Source organism: Cyrtonyx montezumae, unplaced genomic scaffold (assembly GCF_038088225.1).
Source record: "Cyrtonyx montezumae isolate F1298 unplaced genomic scaffold, pur_monq_1.0 scaffold_3, whole genome shotgun sequence".
Classification (NCBI taxonomy): domain Eukaryota; kingdom Metazoa; phylum Chordata; class Aves; order Galliformes; family Odontophoridae; genus Cyrtonyx; species Cyrtonyx montezumae.
In genome coordinates, this window is record NW_027072034.1 from 97,504,740 (window position 1) to 97,526,709 (window position 21,970).

The 21,970-nt window shown below is 38.3% G+C and overlaps 1 protein-coding gene across 1 annotated transcript; it reads right to left on the reverse strand.

Moving 5' to 3' along the window:
- Nucleotides 1–5,757: 5,757 nt before the first annotated feature.
- On the reverse strand, nucleotides 5,758–21,313 carry LOC136052413 (solute carrier organic anion transporter family member 1C1-like). The gene is made up of 14 exons (XM_065742528.1): nucleotides 20,780–21,313; nucleotides 18,433–18,574; nucleotides 18,213–18,345; nucleotides 15,441–15,556; nucleotides 14,498–14,644; nucleotides 14,283–14,381; nucleotides 13,409–13,654; nucleotides 12,567–12,731; nucleotides 11,794–11,989; nucleotides 11,251–11,413; nucleotides 10,105–10,289; nucleotides 8,891–8,955; nucleotides 6,849–6,966; nucleotides 5,758–6,324 (listed from the first exon to the last, which is right to left on the reverse strand). The coding sequence occupies exons 1-14, from the start codon at nucleotides 20,909–20,911 to the stop codon at nucleotides 6,108–6,110; spliced, it is 2,124 nt and encodes a 707-aa protein (XP_065598600.1). The 5' UTR covers nucleotides 20,912–21,313; the 3' UTR covers nucleotides 5,758–6,107.
- Nucleotides 21,314–21,970: the final 657 nt, after the last annotated feature.

Sequence of the window (21,970 nt, forward strand, 5' to 3'; positions counted from 1 at the left end):
GGGCAGCCTTATCTAGTGGTTGGCAACTGGCACATTTGTCTCTTATGGCTGAGTGCTTTCAGGTGTGATCAGATATGCTTTCACTGCACGTATGCCTCTTCTCAGTAAACTGCTTTGTCAAAGACTAGTTGATGACTGACAAGTTACCTTCCTTGCTGACAAAATCTTTCCAGTGTTCTCCAAAAAGAAAGAGGGAACATTATACCTTTATACGGTAAGATAAATTGTTTAATGGGAAAGCTAAGCTAGAGGTACTGTAATTTGCAGCCACAGGCATGCTTTTCAGTAGGTATCACAAATCAGGTAGTCAAGAGACCGTTACAGACAGTTAGGTGGGCTGCCAATTATGGTGGTCCTACTGAAATCAATGAGGAGATAACTGAACAGGTGGATTTTTATCAGACTGTGGAATGTTTAAGGGCATAAGCCTAGAGTTTACTCAACTCTTGTTTGAGTTTATCATAAAGCCCTTTACTGGCATTATCAAAGTCCTTCTGTCAGAATATTTACAGAAAAAGCATTATCCAAGAAGCCAATGCATATGTTATTTGGCATTTCCTTACTTTTAGGTACATAATCAACTAGACATAATGACCTATTACTTCTTTTTTTTTATATATATCTTTTAGTTGTTCATCAAAGAAAAAACCAACACCAGAATCACAACAAACCATCAGCCCTAAACTCACAGTTTTCTGTATGCATTAAGATCACATACTTACAAAGAGCAAAACCTCTTATGGGTTTTGTGTCCCCATTTTCAAGAAGGCTTTTCTATCCTGGCAGAAAAATAAACTGGGACTAGAGTACTAGCTGTCATAAAATAAACAGAAAATACTTCAAACTATCAAAACAAATTTAAAGCATTTCAAATATTTAACTGCAGAAAAGTAACATTTGAATTAGTCTACCAGTTTTTTACTGTGAAATATATTTTAGTTTTGCCAACATCTTCTTTGCAATATGGTCAAAATTCTTCTTAGCTGAAACTGTTAATGCAGGTCTGAATCAGTTTATTTTATCCAGTGATGCATGTATATCTTACTTTCCAACTATTTCATACTTTTATTCTGTGTTACCGAAGTGTAATTCACAGTTCAAGTCATCAAAAAAAGAAAGGTATTGCTACAGACCTTCAGAAAACTCCCTCTTCTGCAATATTAGATTGACCTGTAAGGCCAGAGAGGTTGTTTTTGAGAAGGTATTGATTATTGTATGTATGGCCATGGATGAGGTGGGGAGTGGGTGGATATAGGAAGACTGAAAGACCATGAGGATGTACAAGTATGCTGTGTGTAACATAAGAAAGTGTTTGTCCATCTCTGACCAGATCTACATTGTGGTCTGGTTGGATCTTCTAGACTGAGACTTGTCTAGTGCATTGGCAGAGGCCCCCAGGAGGCCGTGACCCTCATCTTAGGTCTAAAATCCCCGCGTCAGTGTCTCTGGTTTAGAAAATAAGAACATGGTTTCTCCCTTGTGTGAGGAGGACTCATTTAAGGACCAAGCAAAATCCAGCCTTTGCATCCATGGCATGACCATGAGCAGCACAACAGAATTGTTTTGTGGGTTCAAATTCATGTGCAGTGAATTTGATCTCCTCTGAGACAACCATGATGTTACTGCACTTGTGTTCCTGCATCAGTTCCTGGGACTCATACTTCCTCCTTGGGATAAGCTGCTTGCAGCAGATTTGGACTTCCACTATCATGGGTGAAACAAAGAAAGACAGGTAATACTGGAAAGCTCATGAGGTTGAAACTGGTGGTTAAGAGCTTCCTACACAGCCACCCACCTATGCTTGGTGCTGAGAGTGTTACTGCCCAACCCATCTGTTGTACACAGCAGCTTCAGTCACCACAGAGTAGAAGGAAAACCAGTACTTACCCCACTGATGCCTGACCCAGCCACTCCATGGAGCTCAGGTGGCCTATCTGAATCGTCAGCTGTGGCCTCTCAGCTGGGAAGCCTGCACAGGCCTGCAGTCATCCACAAGAAGAAGACAGACACCAGAAGGTTGGTCCAAGCAAAGCTCTGGCTTAGGCTCAGGGTAGACATGCTTTATGGGTGTCTCTAGCACATAGCCTAGTCAGATTGAAGTAGGGTTTTTACCTAGGTATTCTAAACATGCCACAGCGTGATTATCACATATAGTTGAAAAAGAGGCAATAGGTCTTGAGTGATCAAGATTATCAGGGCTCAAGAGATTTCAGTAGATCAACACAATAAAGTTGAGAAGCCTTATAGAAATGGTTATGAAAAATACAGATGGACAAAATGTATTCAAGAGGAAGCCTAGAGATTTGTCAGAAAAAGCTTAGATAGTGCACGGAATCTGAGAAGTATTTCTAGAACTACTGTTACATATGCATCTCAAACCAGAGACATTCTGAGTCATTGTCTGTCATATTTAAATAATTAATCTCCTCAGCTGCGTATATAGTAAGGGCATTTAAATGAAAGTGGAGCATTTTCTTCTCTAAAATTAACAAGAAATCATCAAAAGAGTTTCATATTTCTTAGTTGGAGATTAATGAATGAGTACTCTTCCTGTTATGTGCAAAAACAGTAAATGAGCATTTGGATGCACATTAATTGCATTATCAGTGGGATGTTGATGTTATTTGCTAGTTGGTATCTACAACATTTGTATTATACTAGGTCTCATGCTTTCATTTCGTATTAGCAAATTCTGCCACTCCCATAGCTCAGAAGGCATTTCCTGAGGAGAGAGATGAATGCAGACTCAGACAAAGCCAGAAAACATGCTCAAAGGGTGACCTCCTAGGTGCCTTAGTAGATTCTCCAGCATGTTTGTTGAGCTTCCCTATGGAGGGGCCATATGTGACTCTTTGGTAGAGAGCTTGTCCTTGTGGTCTGAGAATCTGAGATAATCAGTTTCTGCCACTGATAGAGAATTGGGTTGCTGCTTTGAATTGCTTATGGAGGGTCATTGCTGTCTGGTATTCCAGTGTGAGGCGGCCCTATGCTGACTGCTGGCTCACACTAAGAAGTGAGTGTGGCTCTCCTGGCCCTTCTGCTGAGATGGCCGTTCCTCTTTCACAGATCCTGTGGCCTCCCTGCCATTGCTGTGAGTCATTCTGTGGCCTCAGAACGAGCCAGCTTCAGAACTATTGGAGTGCCCTTCCCAAAAAAGATAGACAGTTGCAATCTCTCAGACTAGAACATGGGCAATACATATTAGTGATGCATTGTCATACAGTTCATGCTTAAGTCCTGACATCGCATGACTAGACCAAGGAAACCTGAAATATTACTCCAGTGCTACTAATGAGTTATTGTTTTAATAATGATGAAGTGACCTGAAATACCTGAGAGATTCTACTGGGTGACAGCTCACCCAATGGCAGTTCTCCTAGACCTCCTAATATTTGGTCTGCCTGAAGAACTAGTTGAAATGTGATCATTGTAGCACCCATTCTAGAGCAGATATGAAATTTAAAGAGTCAAATGTTGGAATAAAGACAGTTGTGAGTCCTGAAGGACCAAAGTGTTTCTTACTCTCCACAATGCTTCTTCTCAACCAACTCAGTGCATTCCTAAAGTCAATGAAAACAACAATTTAAATCCCCTGTATTCAAAAGAGGCTCAAAAAAAGACTAGTGGGCTGAAATTAATGATGACTCATAAATGATTCTGTTATTGAATGCTCATTCAAAATCAGTCTTCGAGGAGGAAAAAAAAGAATAGTATGAATAATTGGAAATTAAGGAGATTTTGTATGCAAATTCTTGCGGATATTTAGTGAGTGGAAGTAAGGAATTCCAGAAAGCATGAAAGAGAAAGTGCACTAAGAAGTTTAATTAGTGCTATTACTGACCATTAGCAAGTATCTTTGAAGAATGGTAAGATAACAGATGAATGTAGCAAAGAATTTGATGTTCACTTTTTGAAAGTCATGAGAGATCCAACTGCATATGAGACATCTGTCCTTGATGTGAGTAGAACACATCAGTGGTCCATTGCTGGTCAGGTTTGTGACCCAAATCCAAGAGGTCACTCACTGCATGCATGCATTGTCCTGTGTCGTGTCCTTTGTGTTTCCACAGTTCTCAAGGGTATTTCACACTGATACATCAAATACTTCTCATGCATCAAGGATTCTCAGGACACAAAATGTACAGAGCACATAAATTACAGATGAAATAAAGTGTTCGATTTGTTTTGATTCCACCTTTGGTCCATGACCTATTTCTGCTTTTATATTCTTTTATTTTTTATTTTATATATATATATATATATATATATATATTTATGATGGAGAGAAGAACACCGTGGCTACCAAAAATAAAAACAAAAACAAAATAAAACAATGTACTGTTGCTCTTGTCTCTAATTCACTTGCAGGTACTAAGCTGCTGTAGCACCTAAAGGCAGAGGGGAATAGCAGATGGAATGGTTCTCTAGACTGAACCATTTTTTCCCTTGGAAAGGGGAAAATAATCCCGAACAATAAGCAGGTTATTACCTTCTTGTGCAAGCCTTTGTTTATACAAAGAGGTGAGTCAGTCCTTGACCCCATTAGCCTGAAGTAATAGCTTCTGAAGTCTACTACAGTCTATAACCCCTTATTCTGGTATACTTGATTACTCATGCGTAATTCTCACAATCTGACATCTGAAATTAGCTCTTCCTCCCAGTTCATACTGATATACTTTTTTCATATATAATGTTTTCAAAGGTGTCAGATTTTGACCTGAAGTGTCTCACCCAAAACTCTAGCCATAGTCACAGGAAAACATGTATGTGCTAAGATGCATGAATAAAATATTATCTGGACAAAGCAGCTGAAAGAAAAACAGAACTAAGCCATTGCTTTACTTTTCCTTGCCAAAACTCACTCCCAACAACTAGACAAGGTGGTTTCTTCATTTGGGTCCCACAAGTCATTCCTATGGCTTTATCTGGATGAATTAAACAGTTTCAATATACCATTTTTATCTAACATTTATATTAACCACATCCCACCAAACATTAAGCATCTGCTTTAAAGTATCAACCAGAAAACTGAATCACTACTGTGAAGTGGTACACAAGCACACATCTTTTTATTTGAAGTAGTAACAGTTGTCAAGCTCTGAAGGTTGCAAATATAATGAACTCAAAGAGATATACAAAAGCGACTTTGAAAATAAGAGCTAAAGTCTTGGTCTGAAAAAGTTTTAAGGTGCATGAAAACTCAGCTGAATGTTTTGCTTATCTGTTGATGGACTTCTCCCAAAATGGTAAAGCCGGAATGTGACGGATGCGTTCTATGCTGTAGTCAGAGATGTAATATTATTGTTTGAGTGTCCCCTGCTGGACGCTACATGGCATAGCTATAAAGAGCACGCATTGAATTTTGCTTAGAAAACAACGTAACAACTACAAAAATCAGAATAGTTTCATGCTCACTTAACTAGAAACAAACAAACAAACAATAACAAATAAAACAAAAAAAACCAATAGCTTTTGAAAAATGCTTTGAGATTTTAAAAAATAATTATTTATTCTATGGTATATAGATATATATATATTTCTGCTGAACTAAGAGAAAAATGCTTACTGGAAAAATGCTGCTTTTGTCAATTTTGCATGGTGCAGTGTTGCAATGGCTCTCTTTGATAAGGAGGAAGAATTTTGCTCAAAGACCTTGTTTTTCTTCTGAATTCAAATTGAATTTGATTAAATCAGCATGCTGCTGTGAGACTTATGCTTGCCTTTCCAGCATTGCTCCACAGTACTCATACACATATAGAATCAGCCTCACATTTGGATGGGCATTGAGATGTGGCTGTTCTATCAGTGCTCATCTTTGATCCTATTCAAGAACTGTCGACTAGCTCCACTGAGAACACCACAGGAGATTTTTCTTTACCTTTTAAGGACTTCCTTCAGTTCAAGTAATTTATTCTGTCTGTTATTTGTAGCCAAGCATAAGTAAAGTACTTTCACACCTGAATGTAAGCTTTCCTTATTGTTCATCATAGGATTACTCCTCTGCCTTTCTGAACTTTCTAAGCTATTAGTTATTTATTCATGACATTGTTAAAGTTGTTTTTAAAAGAAGCCATCCTGATTCATATTACACAGTTCCAGACAGAATTCTAAGCACATGATTCCTTTTCTGCTTCAGAAGAACTTGCCAAATGTTCTTTCTTTTTGCAGTTATCTTCTTTATTCATAGGAACATCATCTTTTCCTCCATTTTCTGCAAGCCTGGAGTCCTTATTTTGAAAGTTTTTCTTTATCAATATAAAGAAAAGGAATGCAAGCAAGTAGGATGGACCTCTCAACACTGCTGATAAACCAAGGTAGACATTCCTGTCAGATAGAGAACGTCAGGAATTGAATCTTTCAAAGAAATTGAAGAAAATCACTTATAAAGACTTTCAAGGCTCACAAGAGTAGAAAAGCATATAGAAGCTCAGGGGAAGGAGATTCTAAAACCCAATCTTTGTGAATGGTACCACAGAGTAGACACTTTGGTAACTAATACCATCTGTTAAAGAATTTTAAATTTTTATTTGCTTATGAAAATTATTACAGGGCTAGATTTGTGTACCTTTCCTCACATTGGTAAATCATGAAGCCCTTGGTCTTTTAAACTGACTCAAAGGATATTAGAACAGATACTCCATTCCAAAATAAAGGATTTTTTCACTATTTAAAAACTCAACTAAGAGTCAAGAGTTTAAGATTTGATCTTAAAATTTCTCAATATCAGGAATTCTGGGATGACCAAAATCTGAGTGGAGACAATTGTGTTAGATCACTGGCCTCGCACATTACATCATGACAGATCAAGGAGAATCTACATAGACTTCTGGTGCTATACTTTGCCTTACCTGTATGCACTGGGGTCATATAGCCTGCAAGCCCCTCGCTGCCCACATCTTTTACTTGCCCATTTCAAGCATGTTTTGTCAATCAGCGCACCAAAATAAACAGGCGCAGGGATCCCAGCTGCAAGGGAATAGGAAAAAATGTCTCAAGATATCACAGGAAAATACTTTTTTTTTTTTTTTTTAAGTTACCATTATATTTTCTTGTTAGGAAATCATCTGCTGCAATAGCAGCAATATGTGGGTTGGACTTTAAAAGACCTTTTCCTTTCTTTTATCAGAACAACTGCAAGCTGGGATTCCCTCTCTGTGCCATAGGGTTTGTCAGCCTCAAGGAATGTGGTCTGATGGTGGAGATTTGGCCAGGCTTGTAATCATGCATGCTGCCTCTTCCATCATAATGGTTTCTTGAGCATGGCATCCAGCGCGCACTAAGATGATGCAGAAGAGGACTGGACTGATTTGTCTTCAGCACCGAACAAATGCAGAGTTCACGTTTCTACACACAGCTTAAATTAACCATGTTGTCTCTTCATCTCTGTCAGATAGCAGCTGATAGTACCTTCTATCTAAAGGGACATCACTAGGTATACATGACTAGAGGTACTAAATATGCTTTTCAAAAAAGTCTGTGAGTGCAGAGCAAACTGAAATCCTTAGCATGACTTGGAAAGATATGAGCTTATGCTTTACTGGAAAAGGTGGCAGAAATGAGATAGAATCCTACCCTTGCTGAAGAAAAGGTGAGCATTCAGAGAAATGCAGGTTTCAGTGTGGACTTGAACACGTTTTACTTACTTTCTCTCCTGAATGGGTATCTTGCATTCTTACATAGGAAATAACTTATTTTGTAGCAACAGGTACATCCTCAGCCTGTTGTACTCTAGGTTTCTTGTGACACTGTGAACTCAGTCAGTTGCCTATAAAGGCCTGTAAATCATGATCATTAAGGTTGCAATGAGGATATGATAGGAGAAATGCTGTTTTGGGGATGTTCCTTAGAGAATGATGAGGGGGGCATGCCAGGTGTGATCTACAAGACACTGAAGAGGAATGTTGGCTTTCATGAATCAGTGACTATGGCTCTGCGTCTTCATACAATGAAAGAAGCACACTGTCTCAAAGGCATGAAAAAAAAAAGCTTATAGAAAGGGGGAGGTCCTTTTTTTTGTGATACTTTTCTTTCCTCATGACCGGAAAAGCTTCAAGAATCCCATTGGCATTGTTAGTTCTGAGTGATGGGGAAATTCTGCCCAGTGTAATGACAAGTAAAATACAAAAGGACAAAATGTGTTTACATCTTGCTGTCTCCAAATGTCTCATCATAATCATGACTTGAGACCATAACCTAAATTTGTAAGCTGCTGTTAATTTTTTTAGGCATCCTAGTAAATCCATGTAGTTTGATCCTTCACACACATTTCTCTACTCTTCTGAAAAACTATTCCTATTGCATAGATAAAGAGAACAAAAGAAAACACAAAGGTGCTTTCTTGTCTGTCTAGGAACCTTAATCAACTGTCTCATTAACAACTCTCAGATAAAAAAGGAAAAAGAGAAGAGCATTACCTCAGCTTAAAGGGAAATGAACTCTAATCTGTTGTGTCCCAGGAAAGCAAAATTTCAATGCAAAGAAAACATTCTGCTATGATTAGAGTTGTAGTAGTGTTGAATGAAGTCCTACAAGTGCATTTCTTTTTGGTCTTACTTGCGTTGCTGTATCTCAGTTAATCATTAGTTGAATGGTAAGTTTGAGACTTCGCAGAATTATTTAGAAATTCAAGCCCATATTTCAGTTTTGCTCAGAAACTCTCCCCTTTTTGAAATACCTGTCTCCCAAAGTGAAATATCATTTAATCAGCAAGTCAGAGCTTCTGCTAATTGTGTCAGTTGACTTGTCATTGAAATCTACACTGTATTTAGACCTCCAGATCCAAATTTTGTGGTATTTCAAATATACATCTGTTTTACAAATGGTTGTCGCATGGGTGTCATTTAAAGACAAGCAAGTGAGTACCTTTGTTAGACAGAAGTATGTCTCTTACCTAGCGTTCTCATAACAAGTGTATATAGACCAACTGCAAGAGATTTCAACTCTGGCTGAACACATCTGAAAGAAATATGAATGAGTAAGAGAGATTTGCCTATCGAGTGTTGTGACATGCCTATTAAATTGCTGTTAATTTCCTCCAATTGAATACTCTTAATGACAGAAAAACTACTTTTTGGAAAGAGAGTGCTCCCTATGGCTGCTGAAAAGGTACTAAGTGGTATGAAAATGAGGAATGAATCTACTGTTTTCTATCATGTATCTTCTGGGAAGTCCATTCACTAAGTATAGTTAAGAATTTTAAAGGCGTCATCATGGTCTAAACCAGAGTTAATGAAATAGGTTTCTCAACTGCCTTAATTCCCTGGCATACATGTTCTTTACCTGATGGGAAATATCATATTGTTCTAGGACAAAAATTTTGCAAGTAACAGCATCACTGCAGCATCTTTTTATATGCAAATGACATTACTCTATATAACAACACAGCCTTGACTATGCATCTATGCAACTATGCAACTATGCCCATCTGTTTCATGGGGAACCACATTTCAAACATCCAGAATGTTTTCTGATCTTGAATCCATTATATACCCAGTCTCTGATATCTCCTTACAAACATTAATAAGATCAATCCTCAGAAAAATGTCTCGCAGAGTTCTGATTCTGTTTTCCATGTTTGTTAAGGATGACATAATGCCCTTTTAGGACTTCCACTAAATTTGCCACTGATTGAAATTTCTCTTTAAGCTACTGAAAAGTATATTCCAATTTGTATACTTTGTTCTAAATCAGATCCTGGTATGCCTGCACCTGTATACTTCAACAGACATGAGCACCAGAGCCTCAAACTAAGCTATCAGATGCTCTGAATACCCTAACATCTGAAGAGCCCAATAAATCGGACAACCCCACATCCAGAATCCTGATAAAGGCACACTATTTTAAATCCACACTACCAAAATATCCAAGCAGGAAAAGAGGATGTTTTCTGAAAAACCTGGGTGCAAGATAGCCATGAGAAATAAACAATGTTGGTAGCATCCAAGTAAGGTTTGATATTAACAGTTACAAACAGAATGACAAAACACATTAGATAAATCATGTTATACTGCAAGAGATGTACTCTACCAGGAGAAAGACAAAAACCTAAAAATGACTTTGAGCACCTCACTGCAAAACCTGAGCCATTGTTACAGTTTTACATACCTGTACATAATCAAGTATGCTGGAGTGCCTGCCAGTGCATAGCAAAAGCCGCTTAAGACTTGTATTACTGTATAATAAATAAACATCATTGAACAATCATCACTTTTTGGACATTGCCCCAAGGTGACAGAGTTATTTCCTGACCATGAACTGTCAGCTTCAAGACAGCTGCAGTTATGGAAGACCTGGAAGACACAAAGCAGATTTGGTAGGACATTTCCCCATCAATGAGGAATCCTTCCTTCAGGCACAGGCAGACTCTGAAGCATTGCTATTTCCTGGCTTGACTTTCCTTGAGGCAATGGGCAGCAGCTTCTTTTCTTTACTACAAACTGTGCTCAGATTAGGAAGGGTTATTTCACCATGTTCTTAACAGTGGACACAACATCACTTTTCGGAAGATGTATGGAGTATTTGCAGGGCTTCTGAACCTGTCTTTGTGTCCCTTGAGGGATGTTGAAGGGGACAAGAAGGATTTGGGAAGAGTGTCTTTGCTGCTAGTTGCCTCTGTCTGTTAATGGATTTTTACTGTGTAAAGCACCTGGATCCCAGGTCCCCCTCTACTAAAGCTAATCCACCAGCCGATCCACCAGAGGTACCTCATAGCTGTAAGTAGCAGCTGCCTGTCAAGATGCAGCTTATGCAGACTGCCTGAGAACAGCAGGTAAAGATAGAGGACAAGCAACAGCTTTTAATCAGGACTTGAAGGCAAGAGGATTTACTAATGTAAGGAGAATTGTGGGCAACCTCTACAGAGGAGGACTTGAATGCTGGACCACAGTCTCTCTGTCATGGACCCTTAGACATGCCTATTAAACTGTTATCACATTAATGATGTGTATCATGGAAGGTGCTATGATATGTTAGTGTCCTTCAATTACTGACCAGAAAACTTCAGGGCAGTCAAATTGTGGTTTATAAAAGGCAGACTGCAAGTAAATGTCAGAGAACACATAAATACTGTGATCTGCTATTTCCCCCCTTATGTTGAATCCTGAGAATGCTGTAGCCAGAAAGCATAAATACATCAGTGACAGTTGCCCAGTAGCTTTGTTTCATCTTATACACATTACACTATAGAAAATCCTTGATGTTAAATGAAAAGCAAGCCGGTACAAAGTGACAGAAACCTGAGCAGGCCCTTACCATGTTCTTCCCTTGTCCCACTGAAGCTGTGCATCCAGCCAGACATGCTGAAATGTACGTTATTCCATTGTCTCCACACACGGGATCCCACACATCAGTGGAACATTTGCAGTCAGAATTGCAGTCAGAAAATATGGCATTTTCATGGTATGGAATGGGTTTGCTTAGAAGTAAAGACGGGAGTAAGAACAACTTTTAATTTCCATATCTATTCTTCATCTTTTCACTTGGTCTGAATAAACTTTCCAAGAAAATGGTAACTGATGTGGAAATGGCACTGTGTGAAACACTCCCACAGCAGCTGAAAATCCTGTATTAGTAACAATGTAATTTTGATGATGTGTTTCTGATTAAACTTTTTTGGGTGCTGCACTTTGTCAAGCTACCCTCTTCTGATCAACAAAATTGTGACAATGACACTTCATATTTTTTTCTTCCTCTAAGCATCGCGAAAGCATGTTTGTCTTTTAGCTCTGATGTCCTTGTACAGTATTTGAGCTGTTGTTACCATAGAGAAAAACCTTCTCTTAATTTTATACTCACCCATTGTATGATACTGTAATTCCTGCTACCACGTGGTTCTCACAGCCAACAAAAAAGTGCAAGAGAGATAAAGAATAGGCAAAAAATGACAGGGAAAATGAAAACTTGGTTGCTCCAATGATGCTCATTTTATACTTTTTCATTATTATTCCTCCCAGGAAAATTCCAATTCCAATAGGTGGTAAATTTATCAATCCTGAAAGGGATTATTGAAGAAGAATGTTAAAATAAGTTAGTCACACTGGATTTAAGAGTCAATCTTCATTCTTATGCTGATGTCTCTGGGATCTGTAGTATGTTGTACAACAATGAGTCCAGGTAGCTTGCTTCTTGGTCTAATTCTTGGGTTGCATATACTATTTTGAAGTTCTTACAATTCAAACCAGACTGTATGTCTAGCTAGGTAGCTGACATAGCTAACAGCAGTTTGTTCTCATTTCAGTAGCAAGGTTCTCCTCAAGCAGATGTTAGAGAATTTCAAAGTCCTCCAACCCCATTGGTTGCATATTCTGAGAACTCTCACTAGAATATAATGCTATTGATACTATATGATATAATATCATAATGTAGTATTTTAATCATAATTAAAGTTAAACATGAAAATAGATAATCTAATAGAACAGCATTATTTATTCTGTCCCCATAGACATTAAAACTAGCTTATATGCTGCTTCATATAGTTCAAGTTCAGGAAAGATCCGTCCCAGAAAAAGATGCCAGAACTTCTCCCAGTTCAACCATTATAAACTAAACTGTCATTGAGTGTAACTCACCTATTAGAAAGTTAGATTTAGCTGCAGATTGTCCATACTGCTGTTCCATGTACTTTGGTTTGTAAGTCAAGAAACCGACAAAGCTATTGAACTGTAACAGTGCGCAACACATAAATGTTACGTACATTCGATTACTCAATAATTTTTTCAGAGAGATATAGAAATCTGAAAGAAAGAGATATGAGATATATGAGTTGGCTTTAAAGATGAACTTACTACAGGTGAATAATCCATGAAATTTGGGGCAAAATCTTCCTTTAACTGTCCAAAGGCAAATTGTAGTGATCTTCATTTCTTAGTGAGTATCTGAAAGCAAAACCAGGCATCTGAAAGCAAAACCAAGCTACTGGAAAACTCTAGATGTTGAGGTAAGGGGAGAGAACCTTCACAGAAGAGTGAATTGCAATTTAGGCCTGAGTTGTGGAATGAGATATGCATATGAAGACAAAAGGGCTCCACACAGTGAAGACTTCTTTCAGCTTACAGATTTCAAGGCTAAGTGACTGGTGCCTTCAAAGAGAAGCAGAATAGCATGTCTTCTGTTGGGATCCGAACTTAGACAGGAGGAATTTCCGGTGATAGAAAGCATCTCTTCCTTTCACTTTTTTTCCTCTTTCATAGTGTAAGGACTGCACAATCAGAATTCAAGCCTGCCAAGTTTTCCCTAGGCAGCAATGAACTTCAAAGTTTGACTTTCATAACATTTTTTGGACAACTCCTTTCCTGGGGATAGCTAACTCATTTACTCATTTTAGTGTAAGGGAGGTAAAATATTCTGCAGAAGTATCACATTTCCACTGTACATTTTCTTTCCATAATTACCTGACACACAAAACACTTGCCTTTCAGCATTGCTGACCACTTTGTTGGCTTAGGTTTTGCAGGAGGAAGTATCTTCCTCGTGGCTCCCATATTTTCCAGGAGACCAGGTGAAGTTTTGTCCTTACTGGATTTCAGAGGCTTTTTCAGACTCTTTGGCAGGAAGCAAAATGGAATAGCAGCTAGGAAACTGACCGCTCCACCTACTAAAAAGCCAAGCCACCATGCACCCACCCAGCGAGAGTCCTGCGGAGTTATAGTAATTTTTCCTAGAATCGAACAAGACAAATCAAGTTACCTTGAGAAAATGGAACTTCCCACATTTGATTTGCTAAAATAACTGTATTTGTACCATGGTTGAATTTCAGCAGTAACGATGATCACCTAATATGAGACCTTCCATCCAGTGAAGGCATCAAAACTTACATCCTCTGCTGTAGGGAGATCGTCTATTAGGAAATAGGTGATTTTAAGGTCCCTTCCAGACCAAGTCAGTCTACGATTTTATGATTCACCAACACTGTAAAACTGGTGTGGTAGGAGAATCTTCTCCTTAAGATTGCAACTTAGAAAAAATTTTTTAGTCTCTGAGTGCTCTTATTACTAATTTCTAAGATTAAATATGTATTTTAATACTTAAAATCTAGAAGAAGGTATTGAAATTTCCCATGTCTCATTCAGCCTTCACCCCAAAAGCTTCCAGTAATTTAATAAAATTGCAACAAAGTATCAAATACAATTAATAAAAATAATATAATTAATTTAAATTAAATATAATTGAATCAATATTATTAGTATTTAAAATTTAATACAATTAGTATTTAAATTCTGCAAATATGTAGATTATCCTTTTAGCAACAGACATTAACTTACTTTTACTTTGCCTATATTGCTTACCTAAATCCACAAATCCAACATCCACATAGAGTCTGGCACATAAGGATCCCAAAATGAAACCAAACATTGGACCCAACATGGCTATTGTATGCAAACATGCTGAAAGTATAATGAAGCAGATCATAGAACATTTTAATGGGTGCATGTTTTCTTCTGCAGAGGATAATTAACCTCTTGTACTAAGAATCTCTCAGTTTACTTAATGTTGAGATTACCTACATATACAGGAACATTCTCTTCTTTAGCAAAATCGTCAAGGTAAGAGATGCCCAGTGGTGTTATTGGAGTCTCACCAATCCCACGTAACATGTTTCCCATTAAGATATATATCCACATATATGATGATGGTTCTTTCTCACAGGCTGTAAATAATGAAATGTTACATTTTCATAATAGAATAGTTTAAGGGGAAATAGTGACAAATCACAGGAAATTCAGCACACTGTTTTAACTTAGAATTTAAAGCTTGAATAGCATTCTCCTCACAGAATATCAATGAGAGGCTGTCAACCTGATTATATCTTTTAACATTCTTTAGATATCACTTTCCTCCATCTTCACTGTATTTGATTTCTAAAGATACAGGTAAGTACCACCAATCACAAAAAAGTCCATGTGGAAACAAAAACAAAACCAGACTGATATTATTACTATGTTATCTGACATACAAAATAAGAAGTTTGATATGGTTAATGTGTACAGCTTAACAATCTCTCTACCCATTTCCCATGCAAAGTAATTCATATGATAACTGTATTCCATATTGTAAAATTGGAGAAATCTCAACTTAGTTCCAGTTGACTCTGTAAAACTTCTCTTTCCCTCTTAACATCTCTTTGCCCAAACCTGAGTAACTGAATTCCTTCAGAAATCTCTTTGCAAACAAACTCAGCATCTTTTTCAGTGTTAGGGTTATTTTATAGAAATTTGGAAGTGTGAACATAGGAAAACTGTGATCTGGGTCCTAGTAATTTGTGTTTGCTGGATGTTTTTTCTCCAGACAAAATGCACAAAGTGCATGGAAGAATTAGTAATGTTCTTAGGAAGGTAGAGACCGAAGTTAGAAACCTAACAGAGCATCTTGCACTGGGCAATGATTTATTCCATGTGTAACCAAAGGTAAAACTAACTCCTGTATTTGTGTTTACAGTTTCTTACCAGACTGGGAGGTATCCAAAAAGGTTTCATTCACATCTTCATGTAAAGAGCAAGGATTTATGCTTGAAGTTGAGTTGGCTGAAGATCTTGTGTCTGATGCTGTCTCATACTTATAACTGAAAACATTTAACAGTAGGTTTAGAGGCAAGGTTCAGTATGAAAATACTAGTATAACAGGCCAGGAATTGCTTGAATATTTCCCCAAAAGTATTTTTGTTTAAGTATCAATCCAAAATGTTACTGAAGGAGCAAGAAGAAAGTTTACTAAAGTATATTTTTAAAATGAAATACATAAATGAACAGCAAATGAAAGGTAGAATTACTCATCTGGAAGATGCGACATTTTAAGCTGGAAATTACTTTTGAAAGTAATTCAGGAAGGATTGAATTTCTGTTGTCAACATTTAGAGTCTGGTCCAAGTCAGATTCCTATGCTGATTACACTGTCAAGGGGAAAAAGAACAATCTCTGGAGTCTGAGTCTCACTTTCTATCTTGGATATGTAATTCTGGGAAAATAGGGAAGGAGCAAGGAAGGCAGATGTGAGCCTTGCTGAGGAGCAAGTGCAGTGAGATTATGCAGAATAAAATGGCAAAGCACCCAATCTGCTTCTGGGAATTAGGAATAATTTCCTCATAAAAATTCAGATCAAGATCCATGAAACACATTATGAGTTTCCCAGTGTAGGTGAGCTAGATACTCAGCTTGATTTAAGCAGTGGAAAATACAAGTCTGATGCTAGTGCAAGATCTGCCATCATGAAAAAATATATATATATATATTCTTTAAGTTCGTCTGAATCCAGAGAAGATGCATAGAAATTAGTTTAAGCAAATGTGAACATGGACATCCAAGGATGCAACAAGGAAGGCTAAGGGCCACTAGGAATTATATCTGGTGAGGGAGGTCAAGGAATACAGGAAGGGCTTCTTTAGGTATATCAAAAGTGAAAGGAAGAATAGAGAAAATGTGGGCCAACTGCAGTGTGAGGTGGGTGCTCTGGTAATGGGAGACACTGAGAAGACAGAAGTAAAGATTGAAGCAAAGAAGGCAAGGCATCACTAACTCTAAGCCTGCCCCTCAGAAATACCGGACTCTGGAATTAGGGGAGTCTGGTGAAAGGAAGACTTCCCCTTGATCGAGGAGGATCTGGTTGGGGATAGTCTAGGCAAACTCAATGCACGTAAATCCATAGGCCCCAATGGTATGAGTATTGAGGGAGCTGACAGACGTGTTTGCCAAACTGCTCTCTATCAGGTCATGGAGAGATGCCTGAGCACTGGAGGAAATCCAGTGTCACTCCAATCTTCAACAAGGGCAAGAAGGAGGAGCCATGAACCTATAGGCCAGTCAACTTCATCTCTGTCCCTGGGAAAGTGATGGAAAAGCTTATTCTGGATTTCATCTTCAAGCAAGTGGAAGAGAAGAAGGTTTTCAGAAGGAGTCAGAATGCTTGAATAATCAGGTAGCCATGAGTGGTTGGGTAGATGAGGGGAGAGCAGTAGATGTTGTCTACACTGACTTCAGAAAGGCTTTTATCTCCCTCAACATCCTTGTTATGAAGCTTAAGAAGAGAGGACAGTGAGGTGGATTGAGAACTGGCCAACAGGCAGAGCTCAGGAAATTGTGATCAGTGGCACAGCATCTAATTGGAGGCCTGTAACTAGTGGTGTTACCCAGGGGTTAGTACCAGGTGTGGTCCTGCTCAGCATCTTCATCAGTGACCTGGATGAAGAAACAGAGCCCACCCTCAGCAAGCTTGGTGATGGTATGGGGCTGGGAAGAGTGGCTGACACACCTGGAAGCTGTATCACAATTCAGCAAGATCTGGACAGGTTCAGAGCTGAGTGGAGAGGAATCAAGTGAGGTTCAACATGGGAAAGTGTAGGGTTCTACACCTGGGAAGGAATAACAGTATGCATCAGTACAAATTAGGGGCTGACCTGCTGGAGAGGAGCTCTGAAAAGAAGGAGCTGAGTGTCCAGGTAGACAACAGATTGACCATGAGCCAGCAGTGTGCCCTTGTGGTCAAGAAGACCAACTGTATCCTGGGGTGCATTTAAAAAAAGCATCAAGGGGGATGATTCTCCAGCTCTGCTCTGCCCTGGTGAGGCCACATGTGGCCACTGTGTCCAGTTCTGGACAGCTCAGTTCAAAAAAGATAGGGAACTTCTAGAGAGAGTCCAGTGGAGGGCTACAAAATATTGAGGGGTCTGAAGCATATTCCTTCTGAGGAAAGGATGAGAAACCTGAAATTGTTCAGATTGGAGAAAACTAAGAGGATTTCGTCAACACTTAATTGTGAGTGTGAAGAGGATGGGACCATGGTCTTTTTGTTGGTGCCCTTTGACAGAACAAGGGGAAGCAGACACACACTGGAAGACAAGAAGTTCCACAGAGCACTCACTGGATCAGGCTGTCCAGAGAGGTTGTGGAGTCTCTTTCTCTGGAGGTATTCAGAACCATCCTGGACACCTCCCTGTGCAACCTACTCAAAAGGATCTGCTTCAGTAGGAGATTGGACTGGATGATCTCCAGAGGTCCCTTGCAACACCGATGACTCTGTGATTCTGTGATTTGGAACAGAAAACGAGCTGGGACCATTTCTATGAGCACCAGCACATCTGCTGGCTCTAAAGCTGAAAGCTGCCTTCTGTAAGAAGCTGCTACAGGAGAGCTCAGTCTGTTTCACAAATATGCCATCTTACACAAGGCTCTAGTTCCCTCAAGTCCAATGCTATATTAGTCTAATCAATCTTGTTCTGTACTTACTATCCCATGAAGAAATGAGGCATTGCTGTTAAAACACTTCCCAAAGCCATAGTAAAGCATCCAACAGCAATTACTTTGGGTCTATGAAGTTTAGCTCCAAAGTAGCTTACAAATGCAATCACCAACAAATTACCTGGAAAGTAATGAACAAAAATTAATACTAGATGCCGTGTCTCATGTTTCTCTGAACAGTTTTCTGCATATTACGGAGTATTATTACCCATCTCGAAGCTTCCATCGATGAAACCAACAGTAGAAGATGGAAGGTCGAATCTTCGTTCAATTTGTGTGATGGAACTTTTCATAATTGTACCAGACAAAGTTTTACTGAAGTAGCTGAATGATAAAGCAGCAAGAAACACCTGAGAGAAGATTGATATATAAAATGGGAGGTAGAGTCAAGGGAAGATGTCACACAGAAATCAAAGTATTTTTAAAACTATGTGAAGCAATCATCACAATGTATGCTTGTTACTAAAATTACAGTGACAACACTGTGTTTGAATTTTCTGTATTCTGGTTATGAAAGCGGTGCCAGGATGTACTCAGTGATGTTTGCTCACTGCTCAGCTTTTCCCAGCTGGAAAGGGCTGGTGCTAGCCATTGCACTGAAAGCTTCCACTTGCTTTACTTATGTTCAGGGTTGCAACAGCCATCTCAGTGACCAGAAAGCCTGCTGTGACCTGTGTTGTAAGCCAGAGGTGATCCAAAGCAGAAATCTTGTGGACTATAGGACTCAAATTTGGCAGACAAAAACCAGGAGACTGCTTGCCTTGCTGACATCCTGTGATTAATGCTGAGGCCCATGTTGGGCAGTAAAGATAGTGAGATTTCTAGATGCTGCAGAAATGTTGATTTTGTCACAGATGATAAACCTCATCAGAACAGATTTAATGAAACCAGATTCACCTAAATTTAATCTTAACTCCAATTGTTTTCTGTTTGGGTCACATGACTCATTTTATGCCAGTTTGTGGTTCTAACTCAAGCATATAGCTAGACACAATACCAAAATAAAGTCTTTGCACAAGATTTTATGGTATCTCTGGAAGTAGTACAGGCTGATTTGTGTTTACCACTGTCTAAAATATATTTATATACGTGGATTATGTCCATGTTGCTTGTATTCCCTATACCTGACAACAAAAATCTTGACATCCTTTGTAATTTTATAGTTGCTTCCACTAATACAAATTATGACTTTTACAAATAAAAGTCTATTTGATAAGAAGTTAAACTAAGCTTGTTTAAAGATTGTCTAACTATTTCAACATAATCTAAAAACAAATAGACTTACTGCTCAGTGGGTAAAAGTTCTAATACAACACGAGTAAATTAAAGAAAAGCAAATAGAGGTTTAGACTTTGCAATTCTATCTAATATAAAAAGTGCAGCCAACATATTTGAAAATAGGGATATTTATTTTCTTTTGGACTAGGAATGAAGAGAAAATCCCAAAAATGCAGACTTATAGATTCCCTGTGCTAAACTGGCAAAAAAAGGGTCTGTAAGAATCACCTTTTTTCCTTGCACTGAGAGCATTGCTCTACTTTATGCTTTGGCTGAAATCACAACTTGCTGATAAGCATGAAAACACAAACAACAACTTAGATATTTTAGGATGAAAGTGCAGTCCTCATGTAAGCATAAAATATTTGACGATGAAAAGGCTAAAGAACAATTTGTCTTGTACCACCAAAATATTGTGTTCACTGAACTCTAATCGCCATAAAGTATTTCATAGGAACATACAGACATAGATCCACAGGCTTGAATCATTGCCTATGTATATAATAGCAAAGTTAGTCCTGTGAGTCTTCTGGACAGCTCAAATTCTACTTTTGTAGGAATGTATGGGTGGCTACTGTGAGTCAGATAAAATAAAAAATATAACAAACTTCATCTGACACTCAGTCCAAACTACTCCAGATTTATAAGAAGTTTGCAACTGATTAATTTTTTTCCATTAATCTTTCATTGTACAGAACTTTTTAGAGAGATGAATGCATCCTATATCCGCAGTCTATGGAATTTAATCTGAGATGAAGCTGGATGAAGAACTAGTCAAAATATAAATCCAAATACATCTGTATCACAAGAAATCTTGCCCATGTAGTATTTACACCTCAGTCAGAAGTAATAAATACTGAAGACTTTAACATAAAAGCGAAATTCTCTTCAGTTCACTAGCTCTGTTCAACCAATTCTTTCTGTGCGCTTGGTTTTGGCCCTAAGAATGGGTATTGACGGCAAGCTCCAGACATCAGTGTATAATAGCCATCTGTCTTAGGATGCCTTGTGTCTTCCATTGGAGAGTGCTACCTCTCTTCAGTAGCGAAAAAATGAGGACCTAAATATGAGTAACTTGAGAGTAAGCATATTATGTCTGCACTTATTTCTGCTTTTGACGAAGATAAGAGCCAAACCTCCCTTACACTCCTAGTGTGTATTTAGATCCAGAGAAGATATTGGGAACAAAAAGGATGTAATCTATAATGTCACATCTTGAACAACATTTCTTAACATACAACAGAGGTAATTTGAAGTGCTATTAGTAAGCAGCAAACCTTCAAGCCCGTGCAACAGGAAGTCTTCTTTTCAACTGGTAGATTTTCACTTGTTTCATCATCCACAAGCTGGGAAGGTTCTGCTTCCTGGTTTGAGTCATCAATGTTGCTGGATTCAGTTTCTGCCGTCATGGTTGATTTCTCTGCTGAGTGGTCTAAACCCAAGAGAAAATGGTAATAGATGTAAAACACACATGCCTAAATAGAGTTGTTTGATAATTTTTCTGATGAAACAGTAGTAATAGGAAAGCACTGAGAGAATGAAACTGAATTATCCACTGGGAATATTTTGGTTTAATGATTTAGGTGCTTTAAAGTATGTACTTGTTTAATTTCTGAATTACTTTGTTTGGACATCTTTTGTTTAAAATGAATTTTTTCTTCACTCTTTCCACTGCTCCCACCCCTCACCAAAGTTTTTTTCTACCTAGAGTGATTTTTAATGCTAAAAAGACTATTTCACAAACGAGTAAGAGGAAAAAGTAAACCAGAGAGGTCAATGTGACATCAGTACCAAAACATGGGGAGTACTAGGGAAGCTCTGCATTTGTGGGCCCTTTTGCACCAATATGATGGCAACAATTCCTGGCAACAAAGACTTAGTTACTTTATCTATCTGACCTCCTTTAAGGAGCATATATGTTTATTCTTCTTGCCATGTTATACAGGGTGTCCTTAGACTCCTTCTGTGTGCAGATCTCTAACTATATTCTCAGACTTGAAATCCTTCACAAATCAGGAACTCAGGAAAACTGCACCAGATCCACTGGGAAGAACGCACCTTGTATAAGAGGACAAATTATTTTCTCCTGTGAATTATTTTTTTATGCTGACAAATCTGTCTCACAATTAAGTCAAATTTGGTTTTATTGCAATGAATACCACATACTTCATCTTTCTCTTTTCTCATTTTTTCTTTCTTTCTCTTTTTTCTTTTTTATATTTGAGAGTTGTATGCAAATAGAAAGGAGAATACTCCAGTGAAATGCTATAAGGGAACTCTACATATCTATTTGCAAAGTTTAAAGAAAGAAAGCACTTGCCCGTTCGTGCAACGGCACAACAGAAAAGATTTCTGAAGAAAGATCCAGATGACACTGAAGAGCCTTGTGGAAAAAAAAAAAAAGAATCACTTGAAAGAGAGCCTTCTTCAGGTCTGCAGATTTTGACACTCAGAGAAGATAAAACTAT